At 37.6% G+C, this 18,885-nt stretch overlaps 1 protein-coding gene across 5 annotated transcripts in view; it reads right to left on the reverse strand.

The window, feature by feature from the left end:
- Positions 1–18,885, reverse strand: part of NRG4 (neuregulin 4) — a 125,176-nt gene that overhangs the window by 18,807 nt on the left and 87,484 nt on the right. For 4 of the 5 annotated variants that reach the window (XR_004030569.1, XR_004030570.1, XR_004030567.1 and 1 more), the window contains exons 5-7: positions 15,580–15,676; positions 8,209–8,355; positions 2,298–2,377 (exon numbers count right to left, since the gene is read on the reverse strand). Coding sequence is in view for 1 of the 5 variants with exons in the window: in XM_030814828.1 (XP_030670688.1) it covers positions 2,298–2,377; positions 8,209–8,355 (227 nt within the window). In the remaining 4 variants the exon portion in view is untranslated. The remainder of the gene's footprint in view (positions 1–2,297; positions 2,378–8,208; positions 8,356–15,579; positions 15,677–18,885) is intronic. The other variant, XM_030814828.1, reaches the window with a different exon arrangement.

Genomic DNA, 18,885 nt, shown 5'->3' on the forward strand with positions numbered 1-18,885 from the left:
GTGTCTTTTTCTAGCTGCCTTTAAGACTTTATCACTGGTTCTGAGGAATTTGATTATGATGTGTCTTGGTGTATTACTACTCTGTCACTCAGGCTGGAGTGCAGGGGCACAATCTTGGCTCACCGCAGCCTTGACCTCCTGGGCTCAAGCAATTCTCCCACCTCCCAAGTAGCTGGGACTACAGATATACACCATCATGCCCAGCTAATTTTGTTTATTTTTTGTAGAGATGAGGTCTCACTATGTTTCCCAGGCTGGTCTCAAACTCTTCGGTTCAAATGATCCTCCTGCCTCAGCCTCCCAAAATGCTGGGACTACAGGCGTAAGCCAGAGTGCCAGGCGTTTGTTGAACTTTTTATGTGTGTGAATTGATTGATTTTATTAAATCTGCAAAAATTTTTGACTCTTAGTTCTTCAGATATTTTTTCTGTTCCCTCTTCTCTCTTACCTCCTTCAGGGACTCAACATTATGCCACCTACAGTTGTCGCACAGCTCACTGATGCTCTTTCCATTAAAAAAATTTTCTTTCTGCGTTTCTTTTTTTCTTAGTTTCTACTGCTATATCTTTAAGTTCACCAATATTTTCTATGGTGTGTCATCTGCTGTTAATACCATCCAGTTTTTTTTTTTTTTTTAATCTCAGACACTAGTTTTCATCTTTGGAAGTTTAGTTTGGGTCCTTTAAAAAATGTATCTTCCATGTTTCTACTTAACTTTTGAATCTATGTAATACATCTATAATAACTGTGCTTGCCTGGTGTTTATAGCATCTGTATCAATTTCAATTTTTTTTTTTTTTTTGAGACGGAATCTTGCTCTGTCGTCCAGGCTGGAGTGCAGTGGCGCAATCTTGGCTCACTGCAACCTCCGCCTCTGTGGTTCAAGCGATTCTCCTGCCTCAGCCTCCCAAGTAGCTGGGATTACAGGCGCCCACCACTGTTTTTTTTGTTTTGTTTGTTTTAGTAGAGATGGGGGTTTCACCATGTTGGTCAGTCTGGTCTCGAACTCCTGACCTCAAGTGATCCACCTGCCTCAGCCTCCCAAAGTGTTGGGATTATAGGTATGAGCCACCATGCCCGGCTTTCAGTTTCTTAATATTTCTCATTTTGAGCACATTTTCTGCTTCTTTGGAGGTTGGTAATTGTATTGGATGTGAAACATTATTAATTTCACCTGTTGGGTACTAGATGTTTTCAGCATTGTTGAGCTTTGATCTAGGATGTAGTTATTTGGAAACAATTTGATTCTGTCAGCTCATGCTTTTACAGTTTATTAGGCAGAACTGGAGCAGTGCTTAATCTAGGGCTAGTTATTCCCCACCATCAGGGAAACACCTTTCTATGTACTCTACCCAGTGCCCCGTGAATAATGAGGTTTTCAATCTCCGTGGGAACAGACACTTTTCCCGGCCCTGTGTGAATACTGGGCACCTCTAATCCTTCAGGTGATTTTTTCCACAACCTCAAGTATTTTCCTCCCACACATGCCCTGATTAGTACTCAGCTGAATACTTGAACTGAAGATCTCTGGAGTTCTCTCTTCATACAGCTCTCTTTTTTCCAGGACTCTCCTCAGTACAATATAGTCACCTTGATCTTTTTGGACTCTTAGCTCCATCTTCTCAACTCGGAGTCAGCCAAACTCAGCCTGGGGTCCCCCACCTTGCACAAAAGCCTGGAAATTCTCTCCAGGCAGTAATCTAAGGCAATCACTGGCTTACCTAGTCTATTTCCATCTCTCAGGGCTCATGGTTCCTTTGATGACTGATAGCAATGTCTTCATATATTTTGTCTTCATAAATTTTAATGCTCCATATATATATATTTTGTCCATTTTTTGTTGTTTTAAGTAAAAGGAAATAAATCCAGTGCCTGTTACTCTATCTTAGCCAGAAGTCTCAAGACAATTTTAAAACATCAATTTGTCTACAAGTTTCCCAAAGATTTGCTGATCTTTACAGGTAAAACTTCTTCCTCCCCATATGCTAGCTCACTTCAAAATATTTCTGAGAAACCAGTCCCTTATATCTGTGAAGCACATTAGAGCTACATCAGAATTTCATATATTGAGATAACATTGTTTTCTTTGGGAAAAAATATGATTTGTGTCATACTGATATTAAATTCATTTTTATGTGAAAAAGGGTACCTGGCCAAAAAAAAAAAACCAAACAACCCATAGAAAAATTCAGGCTCAACCTTTTTTTTCTGGATAGATCTAAATACAAATCCCTACATCTAACAACAACTGTCTCATCTAGGGTTTTAAAATAAGCATTTGTTTTGAGTTTACTCACTGTGGTGGGCACTGGTACTGCTCGTCTCTACCAGGTTGATATCATACTGGACTGAACTGGCTCTCTGAAAGTGGCCTTTCCTGACAACAAAGAGGAGAAAAACACAAAAATGGAAAATGCGTAATAAGAAAAGCATGTCAGAAGACCTAGAAAGAACGTTTTTTTTTTTTTTAATTTCCCTTCTTCCCCCTTTTTACAACACATCATGGTGTTCAAATGAAAGTATAAGCTTGACTATTTGATGGTTCATTTTCTTTCCACAACTATCTGAAATTGTCAGCGATGCTTTAAAACTGTTCCCCATTATTTAACAAATCCATTAGTACACATAGGTCATCTGTGGGGACTTCAGATGCTGATGATGCCACCTGGTCTTTTCCCTTTAAGACAACAGCAAAGCTGTTGTATCTTAGTGTAATTTTTGTGCTCTTTTTAAAGAAGTTAGCTTTCATTATCAGTTGGGACCCTTATGTGACATGGGTGCCTTTAGTCAATTATTCTAGTAATGGCATTTAAAAAAGTAATTTTGGACATTTTTGAGGTAACAGTACATCAGGTTTTTCAGTCATTTGATCGGTTAATATAGGTTATAATTTATGTTATGATAGATTTTGGAATGTACAGTTGATTTCATTTTTTGCAATATGTCTATATGCAGTTTTAGCTTACATTAATGAAAATGAATTCAAAATCACTTTTACCATTGCAAAATGATATGTATTTTCTAAAAAGCATACGTGCTCCTATTCCTGAGACACTACTGATTCTAGCCCAGATTTTAGCATTAGTGGGGTATCATTTTGGACCTCATTCAATGATGGCACTAATTAGTTACTAAAGTTCAAAAGGCCCTCAGTTTAAAGCAATTTCAACCACTAATGGACCAAAAACTATCACAGAAAACAATTTCATTCTTGAAAATACCACATTTCCAAGTTCACATGGTCACTACAGAATAGCCTAGATCTTATGTCACGCTATTTATCCTGTTTTTTAGCTTTCTTTTTTATTTTTAACTAATTGGTTATTTTTAATTCCATTTTTGTCCTTCTGCTAATTTGGAAATTATACACCTTGATTTTCTATTATGTGTTACCCTAGACATTTTAATATTCATCTTAAAATACAGAGGTCAAAATTAACTTATATATTTATCCTCCCCCCATACAAAGACCTTAGTACACTTTAATTGCAATCCTTTCAGCTTATTTGCTATCATGTGTTTTAATTCCTTTAAAAATACATAGGACAATATTATTGTTATAATTTATAAAATATTTGTTTTGATATTCACATAGTAATAGCTTTCTCTGTTCTTTCTTGCATTTCACACACGCCATATAGGATCAACTTCCTTTTCCCTGACATATATCTTTCATGCAGAAGGTTTACTGAGGGATAACTCTCTCAACGTTTGGTTATTAAAAGTTGTCGTCATCTTACCCTCATTCCTGAGAGATGTTTTCACTGCCACAGAAATTTGGGGTTAACTGTTTTCTCTCAGCATATTGAAAATATCACTGCTCTGTCTTCTAGTTTTGCTTCTTTCCAACTGAGAAGTCAGCTGTTGGTTTAATTGTTGCATCTTTGATGATAATCTGCCATTCTTTTCTGCTTTTGTGATGTTCTCTTTAGAACTGGTGTTCTACAATTTCACTATGTTGCACCCATATGTGAATTTATTTTTATTTATCCTGCTTGAGATTTGTTGGGCTTCTAACATCTACGGGTAACTTTCATCAGCTCTGAAAAGGTCTCTGCCTTTACTTTTTCAAATACTGCCTCTGCCCCAGTTTCTCTTTTCTTCTGGAATTCCAACTAAACATAAGGTGGACACACACACTCTGGTCACCATGCTTCTTGACTTCTCTTCAATATTTTCCATTTTTTTTTCTCTTAGGATTACCCTCTGGGTAATTTTTTCCTATCTATTTTCCAATTCATTAATTATTTTATTGTGTTTAATCTGCTGTTTAAAGACATACACTAAATTTTAAAAATTTATTGAAGACGTGTACTGAATTTTTAAAAATTATATTTGATTCATTGGAGATCTGTTTTAGTCTTTGCCACATTTGCTTATTTCTAAGCCTCTCACTTATTTTAATTTTTTATTTCTTTTGAGACAGAGTCTCGCTCTGCCGCCCAGGCTGGAGTGCAGTGGTGCGATCTCAGCTCACTGCAAGCTCCGCCTCCCAGGTTCACATCATTCTCCTGCCTCAGCCTCACGAGTAGCTGGGACTACAGGCACCCGCCACCACGCCCAGCTAATTTTTTGTATTTTTAGTAGAGACGGGGTTTCACCGTGTTAGCCAGGATGGTCTCGATCTCCTGACCTCGTGATCCGCCTGCCTTGGCCTCCCAAAGTGCTGGGATTACAGGTGTCAGCCACCGTGCCTGGCCACCTCTCACTTATTTTTTGATACATATTAAACATACTTATTTTATATCATGTGTCTGATTCTTCCAATAAATACAGATTTCTGAATATCTTACCCTACTACCTACTGTTTCTGCTAGTTCTAATAAATTGTGCCTCTTTTATTCTACGTTTGGTAATCTTTTCATACTGTGAGACGCTTTTCAAGGTAAAGGATAAAAGTAGGCTCTTCAAGAATTGATTTGTATTTGTTTCTGTCAACCACCTGATGACATTACCAGCCTAGATTATTTTATATTCTTAGCTTTTTACCCCAGACATTCAGATAGTATGAATTCAGGATGGAGACCCACATAATGTTTGTGATTGGAGGTTTCTTTTCTCTTGCATTTAGCACCACTTCTTGTTCTTATATATATACTCTTTTCCTTCTATTATACCTATACTTTCTACTCAAAAGGTATTGTTTAGCCTGCTACAGGGTACTTCAGACTAGAAATATTTCTAAGTTCTGGCACAAGTCTGCAGAACAGCTATGGCTTAGAAGGTCTCCTTTCTGAAACTTTGCTGCTCTGGGGCATTGAACACCTGTGGGGTACCATATACTATGCCCTTCACAAACTCAATGGGTTGGCAAAGGAATTTCATTTTGGGGCAATTACAACAATATTAAAGTTCCATTAATTTGTTATTTATTTTTTTAGAGACAGGGTCTTGCTCTCTCACCCAGGCAGGAGTGCAGTAGTGCAGTCATGGCTTACTGCAGCCTCTCCTTCCTGGGCTCAAGCGATCTTTCCATCTCAGCCTCCCAAGCAGCTAGGACTACATGCATGTGTTACCACACCTGGATAATTTAAAAAAATTTTGTTTTGTACAGACGGGGTCTTGCTATGTTGTCCAGGCTGGTCTTAAACTCCTGGTCTCAAGTAGTCCTCCCACCTTGGCAGGATTACAGGCATGAGCCATGGAACCTGGCCCAAGTTCTATGGATTTAATATCACACAAATCACTCTTAACAATTCCCAGTGGAATAGTAGATATTCTTATAAATCCTTTGGTCACTATGTTAGATATGTATTTCTGGCTCTTTACCTTATGGGCATATGGTTGAATTGCATTTCCCGACACTTGGATATATGTCTCTTATTTTACATATATGTAAATACTATAAATATATAAGCATATAAATATATAAATAAATATTATCTATTTATTCTATCCATATAAAATAGGAGACAGGGGTCTTGTTCTCTTTCCCAAGTTGGAGTGCAATGGCATAATCACAGCTCACTGCATCTCAAACTCCTGGGCTTGGGGGATCCTCCTGCTTCCACTTCCCGAGTAGCTGGGAATACAGATGTGTACCACCATGCCCTGCTAATTTTTTTTATTTTTCATTTTGTAGAGACAGGGTCTTGCAATCTTGCCCAGGCTGGTCTCAAACTCCAGGGCTCAAACAGTCCTCTCACTTGGGAATACAGGCATGAGCTACCATGTCCAGCCACCTCTTATAATTGAGGAGGAACATGAAACTCCTTCTGGCTAGTGAGTTATGTCAGTAGTGATGTGTGTCACTTCTGGGACAGATCATTTCAATTTAAGTGTGAGACCTTCCAGAGCTTTCTTTTCCCTTTGTTATGACAACCAGCAACACTCAAGATGGTGGTTACTCCAACAGTTTGAGTCCTTAAGTGACTATGATTAGCAAAGCCCTGCTTGCCAATCCATACTAATTACCTACAATAAGTGAGAAATAATCTTCTGCTTATTAAGCCACTAAACTATTAGAGTTGGCAGTTACTGCAGCCAAACCTAGACTATCCTGACTTATTAATGATAATGAATTAAACATAATTCATTATCCAATCTATAACAGATGGAAACTATATCTCCAAACTGGCACCAGAGTGATTAATGAGGGAAGTAGGTATTGGTCTTCCCCTTAGCATATTAGACTGACAAAATGTTTAGAGGGATAGAATAGATCATTATTCAGCTTTCCAAACATAGATACATTCAAAGTCAAGCATAAACCTAATTCAAAGATGGGTGTTTTGGTTATCTACTTATGCATAACATACCACCCCAAACTTGGGGGATAAAAAAACTTTATCTCGTGATTCTGTGGGTTGACAGCTGGGCATCTTTTGCTTGGGCTGTGTAGTTGCAGTAAACTGGCAGTTAAGTCAGGAGTCAACTAAAGGTTCGAATGAGCTGAATGCCTGGGATGGCTCATTAAAATGGCCAGCAGTTAAGGCTGGCTGTTGGCTGGAAGTTCAGCTGGGGCTGGTTCTTCCTGCTGTTTAGGCTTCTTACAACATGGCGGCTGATTCTATGAGGTAGCATCCCAAGTATTCTATGATCAAGGCAGTCATAGTGCCTGCCTAGATTCAAGGAATCTGTAGCAATAAACTCTACCTCTTGATGGATGAGTGGCAAGGTCACACTACAGAAGAGTATGTGGGAATGAGGGATATCATATGGCCATCCCTCGGAAATGCAATCTGACACAATGGGCTTGTATTTAAATTTTTGTATCTGAAGTAGTCAGATGCTAAAATTATGAGAAATAAAATCTACTGGATTGCTTAAATGATATGTTTTGGAATAAACTATTTAATACCACATATTTTTAAAAAGCCGATTTCCTCCAATTTTTAATTATTCCTTGATGTAAAGTAGTTAAGAAATCAGGATCTAACAAGATACTATTTTACCTATATGTTACCTTTCTTAGTATACAAACTTCTCAAGCCCACTTGTCTCTCTTTTATGATTACCTTCAGCTCCATTTTCACAAGTATCTATGATAGAATACAGTGTGAGTTTAATAAATATTAATTAATGATGAGAGTTATGCCAAATAACTCCTGGACTTATTAAATTCTATATTTACTTACTTTTATAAAATTTCAAAAACAACTGAAAATCAAAACAAATGAATGAAGGTAATCTTCAGTGCATAATTGCTTCATGCAAGTAGTTTTTTCTTTTGTCTCTCTTGTGAGTTACCAGTTTCCCCAAATTAATTGCCTTTTTGTCTGTCTCTCCAAATTGATTTAAATATCTTTGAAGTTGGGAAACATGTCTATTTTGTTCACTATTGTATTCTTTATGCCTAGCACATAGTGGGCACTAAATAGCTGACCCTGCATATTAACCATATGTCTTAAGCTAACATGTACAGTATTGCATAAGTTGTTCCTTTTCTTTCACATACAAAATTTACTTTAAATACGCCTAACCCAAATATTCAGGTGCTTTTGGCATATTTGCTATAGTGAGTATGGGTTTACCTTAGCAGTTTAGATCAGTCAAGGTAAATATTGACAACAGTAACAAAGAACAAATTGAGACTGCTTATTAAGATCCTTTCAAAAATTACATTAATAACAAAAACTGTATTAAAGAGATAACTAAACATAATACAGTATCTGGAAAAATATCTAGAACTAAGGGCATATTAATTATTTAGTGGAATAACTACTTTATGCATTACTTTTCTCAAAAGCATGTTTCTGTTTTGCTTACCTGCAAAGGAAGTAGAAGGCTCCAATGATAAGTGTTACTAGCACTGCCAATGCCACGAAAGCTTCAAACAGGTTACTTTTAGTTTGGATGCTGGAGCTTGGAAGAAAAACCTCTTCACAACGAGCTCCTGTATAGTTTTCAATGCACCTACAGAATAAAATTTTAGATAAAGAATTGCATTCTGTGTTTCATTAGCTAGTCTGGAAGAAAAACGGTTTCCAGATGACGTGAAGAAAAAAGGAGACTAATTTTCAGATTGTGAATATGGAATAGACAGGTTTTCCTATAATGCTCACAGATCTACAGTTACAATAAAACAAATGCAAATTTGTTATAATAAAACAAATTTTTACTATCTTCTTTTTCCAGTTTTCCAACTGCTTAGGAACTCCAGAGAAATTATAGAGTATTCAGTGTTTTTATCTTCTAGATTTTCAATCATATAAATGTCCACACTTTATCACAAATTTACTTTTTGTTGTATCTGGTACAGATAATGATCGAAATGCATTTTTCCTTAAAACTGCTAACTGGTTATTCCAACCCCATTTATTAAATAATCAATCCATTACCCACTGTTTAACAGGGCCTCCTTTAACATATGTCAGATTTATATAAATAACAGCATTTATTTCTATTCTTCTTCAATGACCTACACATCTAATCTGGGGCCTCTGCCACACTGCTTCAATACTGTTACTTTATAATATATTTGAATATCTGGTAGTTTTACTCCTTATTACTTTTTTCTATAGAATTTAAAAAATATTCTCCACTGCCAACCAAATATTTTATAGCCAATTACCTGTAGCTCTCTAAAACTATATAACAAAGAATCATAATATTTGGTATTACCAATCATTCCTTTTTCCTTGTTAATATGTTCAAAGGATTATAAAACACAGAGATTGATATAAATAAACAAGAATGACACTGTTTGGCACCAGATCAATTTCAACATAGTAGCATTTAAAATAAAAAACACTTTAATATTAACTAATATTTATAAAGCAACCCAAAAAGTTATGGAGTCAAGTTGGACAACACTATACTCAGCAATAATTCTGTGTAAAAAAAGTGTATGTGTGTGTAAAACCAGTTTGTTTTAACCAGATTTTGTCAAGAATAAAAAGGTTGATTCTACTAAATTAATTCTCTTCCTTATTCCTTTCCAGTTTAGGTAGGTATTTAGAAATTTTATCTCTGTTTCTTCCACCTTAGACTAATAAGGATACAGGCCTAGAAAATCAACATGTGAATTAACTACTAGCTTTGACAACTAATGTGATAGTCTAATAAAGCAGTATACAAATAAATAAAAGAACATCAAGATATAGCACAAAGGATCAGTTTGAGTTAGATGAGCATATTAAAGATGTTTTATGAACTTCAAGTCCTACTCAATGTGAGGCAGTGATGTGATTGGTGATAGCTTCCCAGGGCGGTATCAGTTAAGCAAAGCAGCAGTCTAGATTATCCTAAACTACCATAAAGATAAGATTAAGGGGACGTAGGGAAAGTAAGGATAGGATATCAGTGGGAAATTTAAATGAAAGTAAAAATATTTTGGAGGGCCAGGCACAGCGACTCATGCCTCTACTCCCAGCACTTTGGGAGGCTGAGGAGAGAGGATTACTTGGGGCCAGGAGTTCAAGATCCGTCTGGGCAATACAGCGAGACCTTGTCTTTACAAAAAATTAAAAAATTAGGCCGGGCATGGTGGCTCACACTTGTAATCCCAGCACTTTGGGAGGCCGAGGCGGGCAGATCACGAGGTCAAGAGATTGGGACTATCCTGGCCAACATGGTGAAACCCCATCTCTACTAAAAATACAAAAATTATCTGGGTGTGGTGGGTGCACGCCTGTAGTCACAGCTACTCAGGAGGCTGAGGCAAGAGAATTGCTTGAACCTGGGAGGCAGAGGTTGCAGTGAGCCGAGATCGTGCCACTGCACATCCAGCCTGGCGACAGAGCAAGACTCCATCTCAAAAAAAAAAAAAAAAAAAAAAAAAAAATTAGCCAAGCATGGTTGTACCCGTAGTCCCAGCTACTCTGGAGGCTGAGGTGGGAGATCGCTTAAACCTAGGAGTTTGAGGTTGCAGTGAGCTATGATCATGCCACTGCAGTCCAGCCTAGGTGACAGAGCAAGACCCTGTCTCAAAAAATATATACACATATATATATATATATAATATATAAATAAATAAAAAATATATATGGTGGGAAACACAATTTATAAATTTTAAATATAAATTACCAATTTTTCCATAGTTCAAGTCAGTTAAATAAGCTAAGGAGAAAAAGATTAGATGAAAATAATTTCTTTCTTTCTCTTCCAGCTCCAATTCCTGCTTCCCAAAAGGGAAATGGAATAAACACACATACACACACACACATGCACCAATAGAAAGTCGACAAAGAGACCACCAACACAATCTATCCATGTGCCATCACAAAATAAACACAGAAGGAAAGGGGCAGCATTCCACACAGTAAAAGAAACTGGGTGCTAAACAGTTTTCAAAAGTATCTTTAAAATAACAAAAATAAAATAAAACCCTTCCATAATTCCTGTTTTTTAAAAATAGAATTAAGTAGGTAACAATTATTTGGACTGCTAAAGGTTTTTTAGGAAAAATTTTAGCTGTGAGAGCAATTCCTGTCATACTTTTAAAATAACTCTCAAGTTTTTAAATAATGTTAAAGATGGGGTTCAGTTTCCATTCTAGAAAAAATAACCAGAACCATAGATAAGTAATCCTGAAATGAGACAGTATAATTATTTTTGATAAGGAAGATCTCTTTTAAAAGCTATAAACTCATTGCTCAGATTTCTTAAGGCTGTTTGAGTTTAAGCAAGATTGAAATTCAGGCCGGGCACAGTGGCTCATGCCTGTAATCCCAGCACTTTGGGAGGCTGAGGCAGGAGGATGGCTTGAGCCCAGGAGTTTGAGACCAGCCTGGGCAACATGGTAGAGACCCCATCTCTACAAGAAATAACAAAAATTAGCTGGCTGGTGGCCCATGCCTGTAGTCACAACTACTCAGGAGGCTGAGGTGGGAGATCACTTGAGCCCAGGTCAAGGCTATAGTGAGCCATGATTGCACCACTGCACTCCAGCTGGAGCAACAGAGTGAGAGGCTATTCCAAATAAAAAAAAGGAAAAAAAGAGGCCAGGCGCAGTGCCTCCCGCCTGTAATCCCAGCACTTTGGGAGGCCGAGGTGGGTGGATCATGAGGTCAGGAGATCGAGACCATCCTGGCTAACATGGTGAAACTCCGTCTTTACTAAAAATACAAAAAAATTAGCTGGGTGTGGTGGCGGGTGCCTGTAGTCCCAGCTATTTATTTGCAGGCTGAGGCAGGAGAATGGCGTGAACCCGGGAGGCGGAGCTTGCAGTGAGCCGAGATCGAGCCACTGCACTCCAGCCTGGGAGACAGGGTGAGACTCTGGCTCAAAAAACAAAAAACAAAAAAAAAAATTTCAAAGAAAAAAAGATAAGCCAGCTTATATGACCATAAATGTTTTAACTGGACAATAAATACTTGGAGTTGGAAGGAGTCAAGGGAATGGTGTAAATACAAGTTTGTAATCAGATCAGGGTTTATGCAAATAGAAAAAGGCATACAAAGTAAACCAAGCAACACTGGGCTGTTCTATTATCTTATAGCTGGGATAAAGCAATCACATGCTCTTGTGGGAAAGTAAAAACCTGATGGTAATTTTAAGCAAATTCAAAGGATAAACAATCTTATCATTGTTAGGTCAAACCAGAACCTAGGGAAAGGCAAAGACAAATTTAAATATTACATTACTATCCAGGAAGTAGGATTGGCTAACCTAAAAATGAATTTTAAAATTTCAGATATTTACCAAACAGAAAAGTAAACACTGCCTACCAATGGCTGTGTACAAGGATTCTACTTTTAAAGCTCTAGCTCATTTATGAAAATGTTATGACTTCAGTGATGACACAATTATCAAATTTCAGGCAAACAGAATTAATCGACTCCTTCAAAAGTAAGGGTGGATTAAGTGGATATAGACAACTGGTAGTACTAGCACAGCATTTATACAAAACACAAAGAGGTCATGTTGCACCAGCATTTACCCAGAACTACGTAGCTCTCAGTCTTTACGTAAGTAACTCTCTTGCTACATTACTTCTGGACCTTACTTCTGCACAGACTGCCAAGTAGCAAACAGTTGTGCCATCTAATGAGGTGAATACCAAGCAATAAGGGATCACCCGTGTTTTCCTGGAATTGAAGATGGATGCTGGAACAGGTACAAATACTCCACTAGGTGAGAAATTCCGAAATTCCGAATCTAAGTTATACAAATTGGTTTTGTGGCTGAATACCACCAATTATCTGCTCCCAAACACAAAAGCTACATTTAGCACATTGACATGAAATACATTCATTCGATTCTGTGGCATTCAAGGAAGTTGTTACAACATAGGAGACCTTTCACATGAATAAAATAACTCAGTTTTTAGTCATGTAAACGAAGAGAGCACCATTTAGCTTCAGGAAAGATGACTGGACTGGGAACTGGAAACAACTGGTTTCTTCATCCTATTTCCATGCTTGTTGGCTATGTGATCTCAGGCAAGTCACATAAGACTGTGACATCAAAATAACATCACGTGCTTTAACTACACAGGGCTATCGTCAGAATCAAGTAAGAATGTCTAGAGTGCTTTGAACACTGAAACACACTATACAAGTGTGTTTACAAGGAATAAAATACCTGAGAAAACTTATAACTAGAAAAGGTTAAGAGCATGGTGATCAATAAATGTGCTATCATTATTTCTCAGAAAAAAAATCCATGTTTACAATATTATAAAAGACTTTGCTAACCAAAGGGAGATGCAATGTCAGTGCCACTTCACTTGGGCTGGTCTATCCTGGAAAGAGAAAGTCTAATACTGGCATACGTCAAATCTGGCTTCCACTTGATACTCTGTGTCAATCAAAGTTCAATTTGCAACTCATGAAAAATGGAAAAAACAAATCAAAAACAAAACTATTAGAAGTGTTCAAGAAAACAACATGGGCTTGGATCCCTTTAATAAGTCAGCTGGGTGCAGTGGCTCACACCTGTAATTCCAGCAATGTGGGAGGCCAAGGTGGGCAGATCACAAGGTCAGGAGTTTAAGACCAGCCTGGCCAAGATGGTGAAACCCCATCTCTACTAAAAATACAAAAACTAGCCAGGCGTGGTAGTAGGCGCCTGTAATCTCAGCTACTTGGGAGGCTGAGGCAGGGAATTGCTTGAATCCGGGAGGCGGAAGTTGCAGTGAGCTGAGATCGCGCCACTGCACTCCAGCCTGGCGACAGAGCAAGATTCCGTCTCAAAAAAAAAAAAAAAAAAAAGTCCACAGCCATATAACAACACACAAATGTAGCCAAAATCCTATGAAACCCCTACTAGATTTTTATGGGCCAAGAAACAGTGAGAGAAGACTAGCTTGTGACCTTTGCATCTTTTATTAGTGCTATAAATGTAACTTCATTAAAGCCTTTATTAGATTCTTAATAATACTGTAGAGATATTTAGCTAACATTCAATCTCAAAATTTTTGTTAACATCACATTTGTATGACATTAGCACCATTAAAAACTGATAATTATTAGTACATCAAATGTATTAGTAAATTTAAGTCCAGTTACGAAGCAAAATCTTAGATTCTTCTTTTTTTTTTTTTTTGAGATGGAGTCTCGCTTTTGTCGCTCAGGCTGGAGTGGAATGGTGTGATCTCAGCTCACTGCAACCTCTGCCTTCTGAGTTCAAGAGATTCTCCTGCTTCAGCCTCCTGAATAGCTGGGACCACAGGCGTGCACCACCGTACCCAGCTAATTTTTGTATTTTTAGTAGAGACGGGGTTTCACCATGTTGGCCAGGTGGGTCTCGAACTCCTGACCTTAAGTGATCTGCCCACCTCAGCGTCCCAAAGTGCTGGGATTACAGGTGTGAGCCACCGCGCCTGGCCGCAAAATCTGATTCTTTTAAGATTGACTGTTACCCAGATAACTTATATGCTGAAATGAACTACACTGTATCTAAATGAACTACATGTTAGGTATAAATAAGTCTTCACAGAGAATAATCTATATTTGTCACTAGGAAGGATATTGTTTATAATTTCATTGTGAAGGACTATAATTTCTTAGCTTAAGTAAATCACTGAAAATTTGAAACATTTTATTTACTAAAACTAGCTAAGGCACAGTGAATGAAGAACCATGTCGAACAAATGGTGAGAGTAAGCAACAGTAGTGTAAAAACATGACCCTCATTACTGAGTGTGTGCATTCGCCAGTCTTTTCCAATGGAGACTTTTTGGGAAAAATACCCATAGAATGCTGGTTGGGTCATGAGAGTACTGAGACAAAACTTTATAATTTGTTGATTTTCTTAATGTTGTCTTTTTTCTCCATATTAACAAAATATATGATTCAAGTCTTTACTCTCCTTACTTTGCTGGCCTCAAAAAATGATCAGGGAGGAAATCTAAAACTGATCTAAAAAATAAAGTGTAAGCCTGGGTGCGGTGGCTCACGCCTGTAATCCCAGCACTTTGGGAGGCTGAGGTGGGCGGATCACGTGAGGTCAGGAGTTTGAGACCATCCTGGCCAACATGGTGAAACCCTGTCTCTACTAAAAATACAAAAATTAGCTGGGCATAGTGGTGGGTGCCTGTAATTCCAGCTACTCAGGAGGCTGAGGCAGGAGAATCCTTTGAACCCAGGAGGCAGAGGTTGCAGTGAGCCAAGACTGTGCCACTGCACTCCAGCCTTGGCGACAGAGTGAAACTCCATCAAAAAAAAAAAAAAAAAGTCTAGTGCTGGGTGCAGTGGCATGCAGCCGAGCGCATAATCTCAGTTACTGGGAGGCTGAGGTGGGTAGATGGCTTGAGGCCAGGAGTTTGAGACCAGCCTGGGCAACATAGCAAGACCCCTATCTCAAAGCAAACAAAAATAAGTAAATAAAAAGTCTATTATATTAAAAAATCAGAAGAAAAGTAAAACTACAAAAAGTACATATGTTTTTCTTAGTTTATCATTTTATGATACATATAGACTCGTATATACAAAGTATCTATACATAGAAATTGCTATGTGTCAATTTTTCCTTTAAGTAACAATTTCAATAAATATACAATTATGTTTAAATATTATAAATAATATGTTAATGGACCTTTCCATTGTAGAAGTGTTTCACTGTTCATGTTTTGGTAAAACTTCAAGGGTTCAAGACCATAAACCAGGAACAGCTGGAAAGACTTACACTCTTAAATCACCAGACACTCAATTAAACCACAGTTCTCAACGGACAGTATTCATGCTGGCATCTTACCTTCCCAGGCTTCAGGTCTCAACAACCTTCTAATGCAGGGAAAATCTCATGCCCCAACTTGGAATAAGACAAAGAGAAGCCAGCATCAGTTCACTTCCTGACAAAAGAAGTTAAGTATTAGAGCTGGGCAAAAGTCACAGTTGTTACTCTGCATGGTATTCCTACGTAGAAAATGAACTCTTACTGATGACATAATGGAGTATTTGCTAGCTGCCTTCCAGAGAAAATAATGGATGATAAAGACAGTAATCAAAAGGATAACCAAAATCTGGAAGCAAATGCATGATTTGGTATAGCTTCAGTATGCAGCAATAAGAAGAAAATGAAAAAAACTTCAGAGTTGCCTTTCATTAGCCTTCAGCTTCTTTGAACAGTAAACCTGAGTTAGTTCTGACTTTAACTCAGCTAACCTGAGTTAGTTCTGAAAGGTAGTTTCTACTCTTGGATATGTGACACAAATCAGTAAGACAAACTCAGGTAAACAGAAGTAGACCTAAGAGAGCAGGTAAGTATGTTCCCATAGTTTCATCACCATATCCTGCCATGTGTGCTTACTGTAAGCACAGTGGTCTGGCAAAATGTGAGGGTTAAATAAAATTTATATTCTTTTTAAGTTTGGTTCTAAGCATGGTGAGGTCAAGAAAGATGTATCAGTTGTTACTGCCGAGAACACTAATGAAGAATCTTTATCAGAAGTAAGGTTACTAAAATAAAAAGTGTTAACAAAATACATAGCTAAACAGAGGAGTTGTTTTATGCATTTTAAACTGTTCTTTTATTATAAGCTTCAAGGCTGCTATTCCCATTCTTAAGGTGTTTCTAAAAATCAATCTAATTCTTGATGTTTAAAAGCATATGGTATGGTGCCAAAAGTCAAAGTAGAGAGGACTTTGTTTTAATTAATATCGCAGAGGCATTCTGAACTTTTTTCTTTGAGCTACAACCTTCTACTAAATTTACAGATGAAAAGACAGAAGTCTTATCTAATAAGAGTGCCAAGAGCCAGTCTACCTTAACCATCTGATCTTAAGAAAGCCTTAAAAATTTCTAGGGTTAATAAAACAATTCATAAAATCCTGACAACTCCTTTTGAAAACTGAGTTTAGTAAAACACATAGCGAGGTCCAGCAAAATTGCTGAGACACCAAAATACAATTGAGACAACACGTCCAATGAAGAAGCACAATAAATGTTGGTTTTCAAATTATAAGTGAAACTCAACCTTTATCATTTTACTTTCATATAACTAGCTTTTCATATATTATATGTTTATACTCCTAAACTGCTTCTCTTAAATAGATTTCAGTCTTTGTTTTATCACCTGACAAATGATAATTCCACCTATCAAAGACTGGGGCTGCTACTGTTGTGGACAGGGGACAGAGCTGGGCCTTGGCCCAGGCAGCAGGTACCGTCCCAGGTCTGAGCCTGTGGCTCTGTGGGCAGGTACTGGTTGGGAATGACCCTCAGGGAGGGCCCTGGTGAAACCAGACCTTACCAGGTCACTCTGGATAATTATTCCAACGGTAATTCTTTGCCAAGTTAAACCTCCTCCCATCAGAGTCCCACCTCCACACTGTGCAATGTTTGGCTTTGAAGTGATCCTCTGGATGGGTCACAAGATGCATGGAGGAAAGTGAGACAGCAAGAAAAGGCCTCACCCAGCTAAGGATGCAGGGATAGGTGAAGACAAACCCCTTGCCCCCATGCTTGCTCCAAGAATCTCGTAAGTTCCAGCTGAAATGTTGAAAGATTAGGGCCTGGCTGACCTTGTGTCTAAGTTGGCCAGGAAGTCAAGGATTGCTTCCTGGATTGTTCTCTAGAGAAAGACTGAAGCAGACAGCAGAAAAAGATGACCAGGTGTCCTGTCAAATGCACCGTTCTGGGTTTTCTGATTCTATAAGTGCCTGCGATTTTCACTGTCTTCGAGCTATTTTACAACTCTCTAAATTGTAGAAAACTTATGCTAATGCAAATGAATTTTGTCCAGTATAATACAACAGATTGCCCTGTGGATACCGACTAGTTTCATACCTATTTGTAAATTCATTTCAACATGTTTGATTACCTGTACATATGTGTGTGGTTTGAATTCTCCTTTAAGCCAGTTGTGACATCTATTGGTTCCCTCATTAATCAGTTCCTTATTAATTGTAAGAACAATAAGGGTTCTGGTTTTTACAGTTTGACCATCTCATGATCTCTGTAGAAGGTGATATAGATCTATCCCTATTGGGTGAGAGATGACAGAGAATCTCGTTATACTTAAAAAAAAATTTGTCTATTTTCTTTAAGCTCAAATCAATTAAATATGTTATGCCCACTGGGAAGGAGAACACCTCTTTGATTTTGGACCAGAGAGATTTTGTGTTTCTGTGTATACTCTTGTGCCAAACTTGTAGACATGAAGCTGTAAGCTCTGTCTCTATGTGTCCAAAATTCAGAAAGGCCTTTCCCTCTCATTATGTGAGATATAATATCCTATCTACAGAGGATATTATTACAGTATAATGTCTCTTAAATTCAAAGAGCTCTGTTCTTACTGGCTTATAGAGATAAATAAGTTCTTATGTAATTTGAATATTCTTAAAATTCCCAGAAAAAGGAAATTGGACTTCTAGTGCTTTAAACGTGCTAAACTCAAATTCTTCTCACCAAAACTAAGAAACATTTAAAAAAATCTAAGTTCATAGAGTAAAATTGTGAACAGTGCCGCAATAAACATACATGTGCATGTGTCTTTATAGTAGAATGATTTACATATATACCCAGTAATGGGATTGCTGGGTCAAATGGTATTTCTAGTTCTAGATTCTTGAGGAAACCCCACACTGTCTTCCACAATGGTTGAACTAATTTACACTCCCAATAGTGTCAAAGCATTCCTATTTCTCCATATCTTCTCCAGCATCTGTTGTTTCCTGACTTTTTAATGATTGTCATTCTAAATGGCGTGAGATGGTATCTCATTGTGGTTTTGATTTGCATTTCTCTAATGACCAGTGATGATGAGCCTTTTTTCATATGCTTGTTGGCCACATAAATGTCTTCTTTTGAGAAGTGTCTGTTCATATCCTTCACCCACTTTTTGATGGGGTTGTTGGTTTTTTTCTTGTTAATGTGTTTAAGTTCCTTATAGATTCTGGATATTAGCCCTTTGCCAGATGGATAGACTGCAAAAATTTTCTCCCATTCTGTAGGTTGCCTGTTCACTCTGATGATAGTTTCTTTTGCTGTGCAGAAGCTCTTTAGTTTAATTAGATCCCATTTGTCAATTTTGGCTTTTGTTGCTATTGCTTTTGGTGT

The sequence above is a fragment of the Nomascus leucogenys genome, chromosome 6 (assembly GCF_006542625.1).
Source record: "Nomascus leucogenys isolate Asia chromosome 6, Asia_NLE_v1, whole genome shotgun sequence".
Lineage (NCBI taxonomy): Eukaryota > Metazoa > Chordata > Mammalia > Primates > Hylobatidae > Nomascus > Nomascus leucogenys.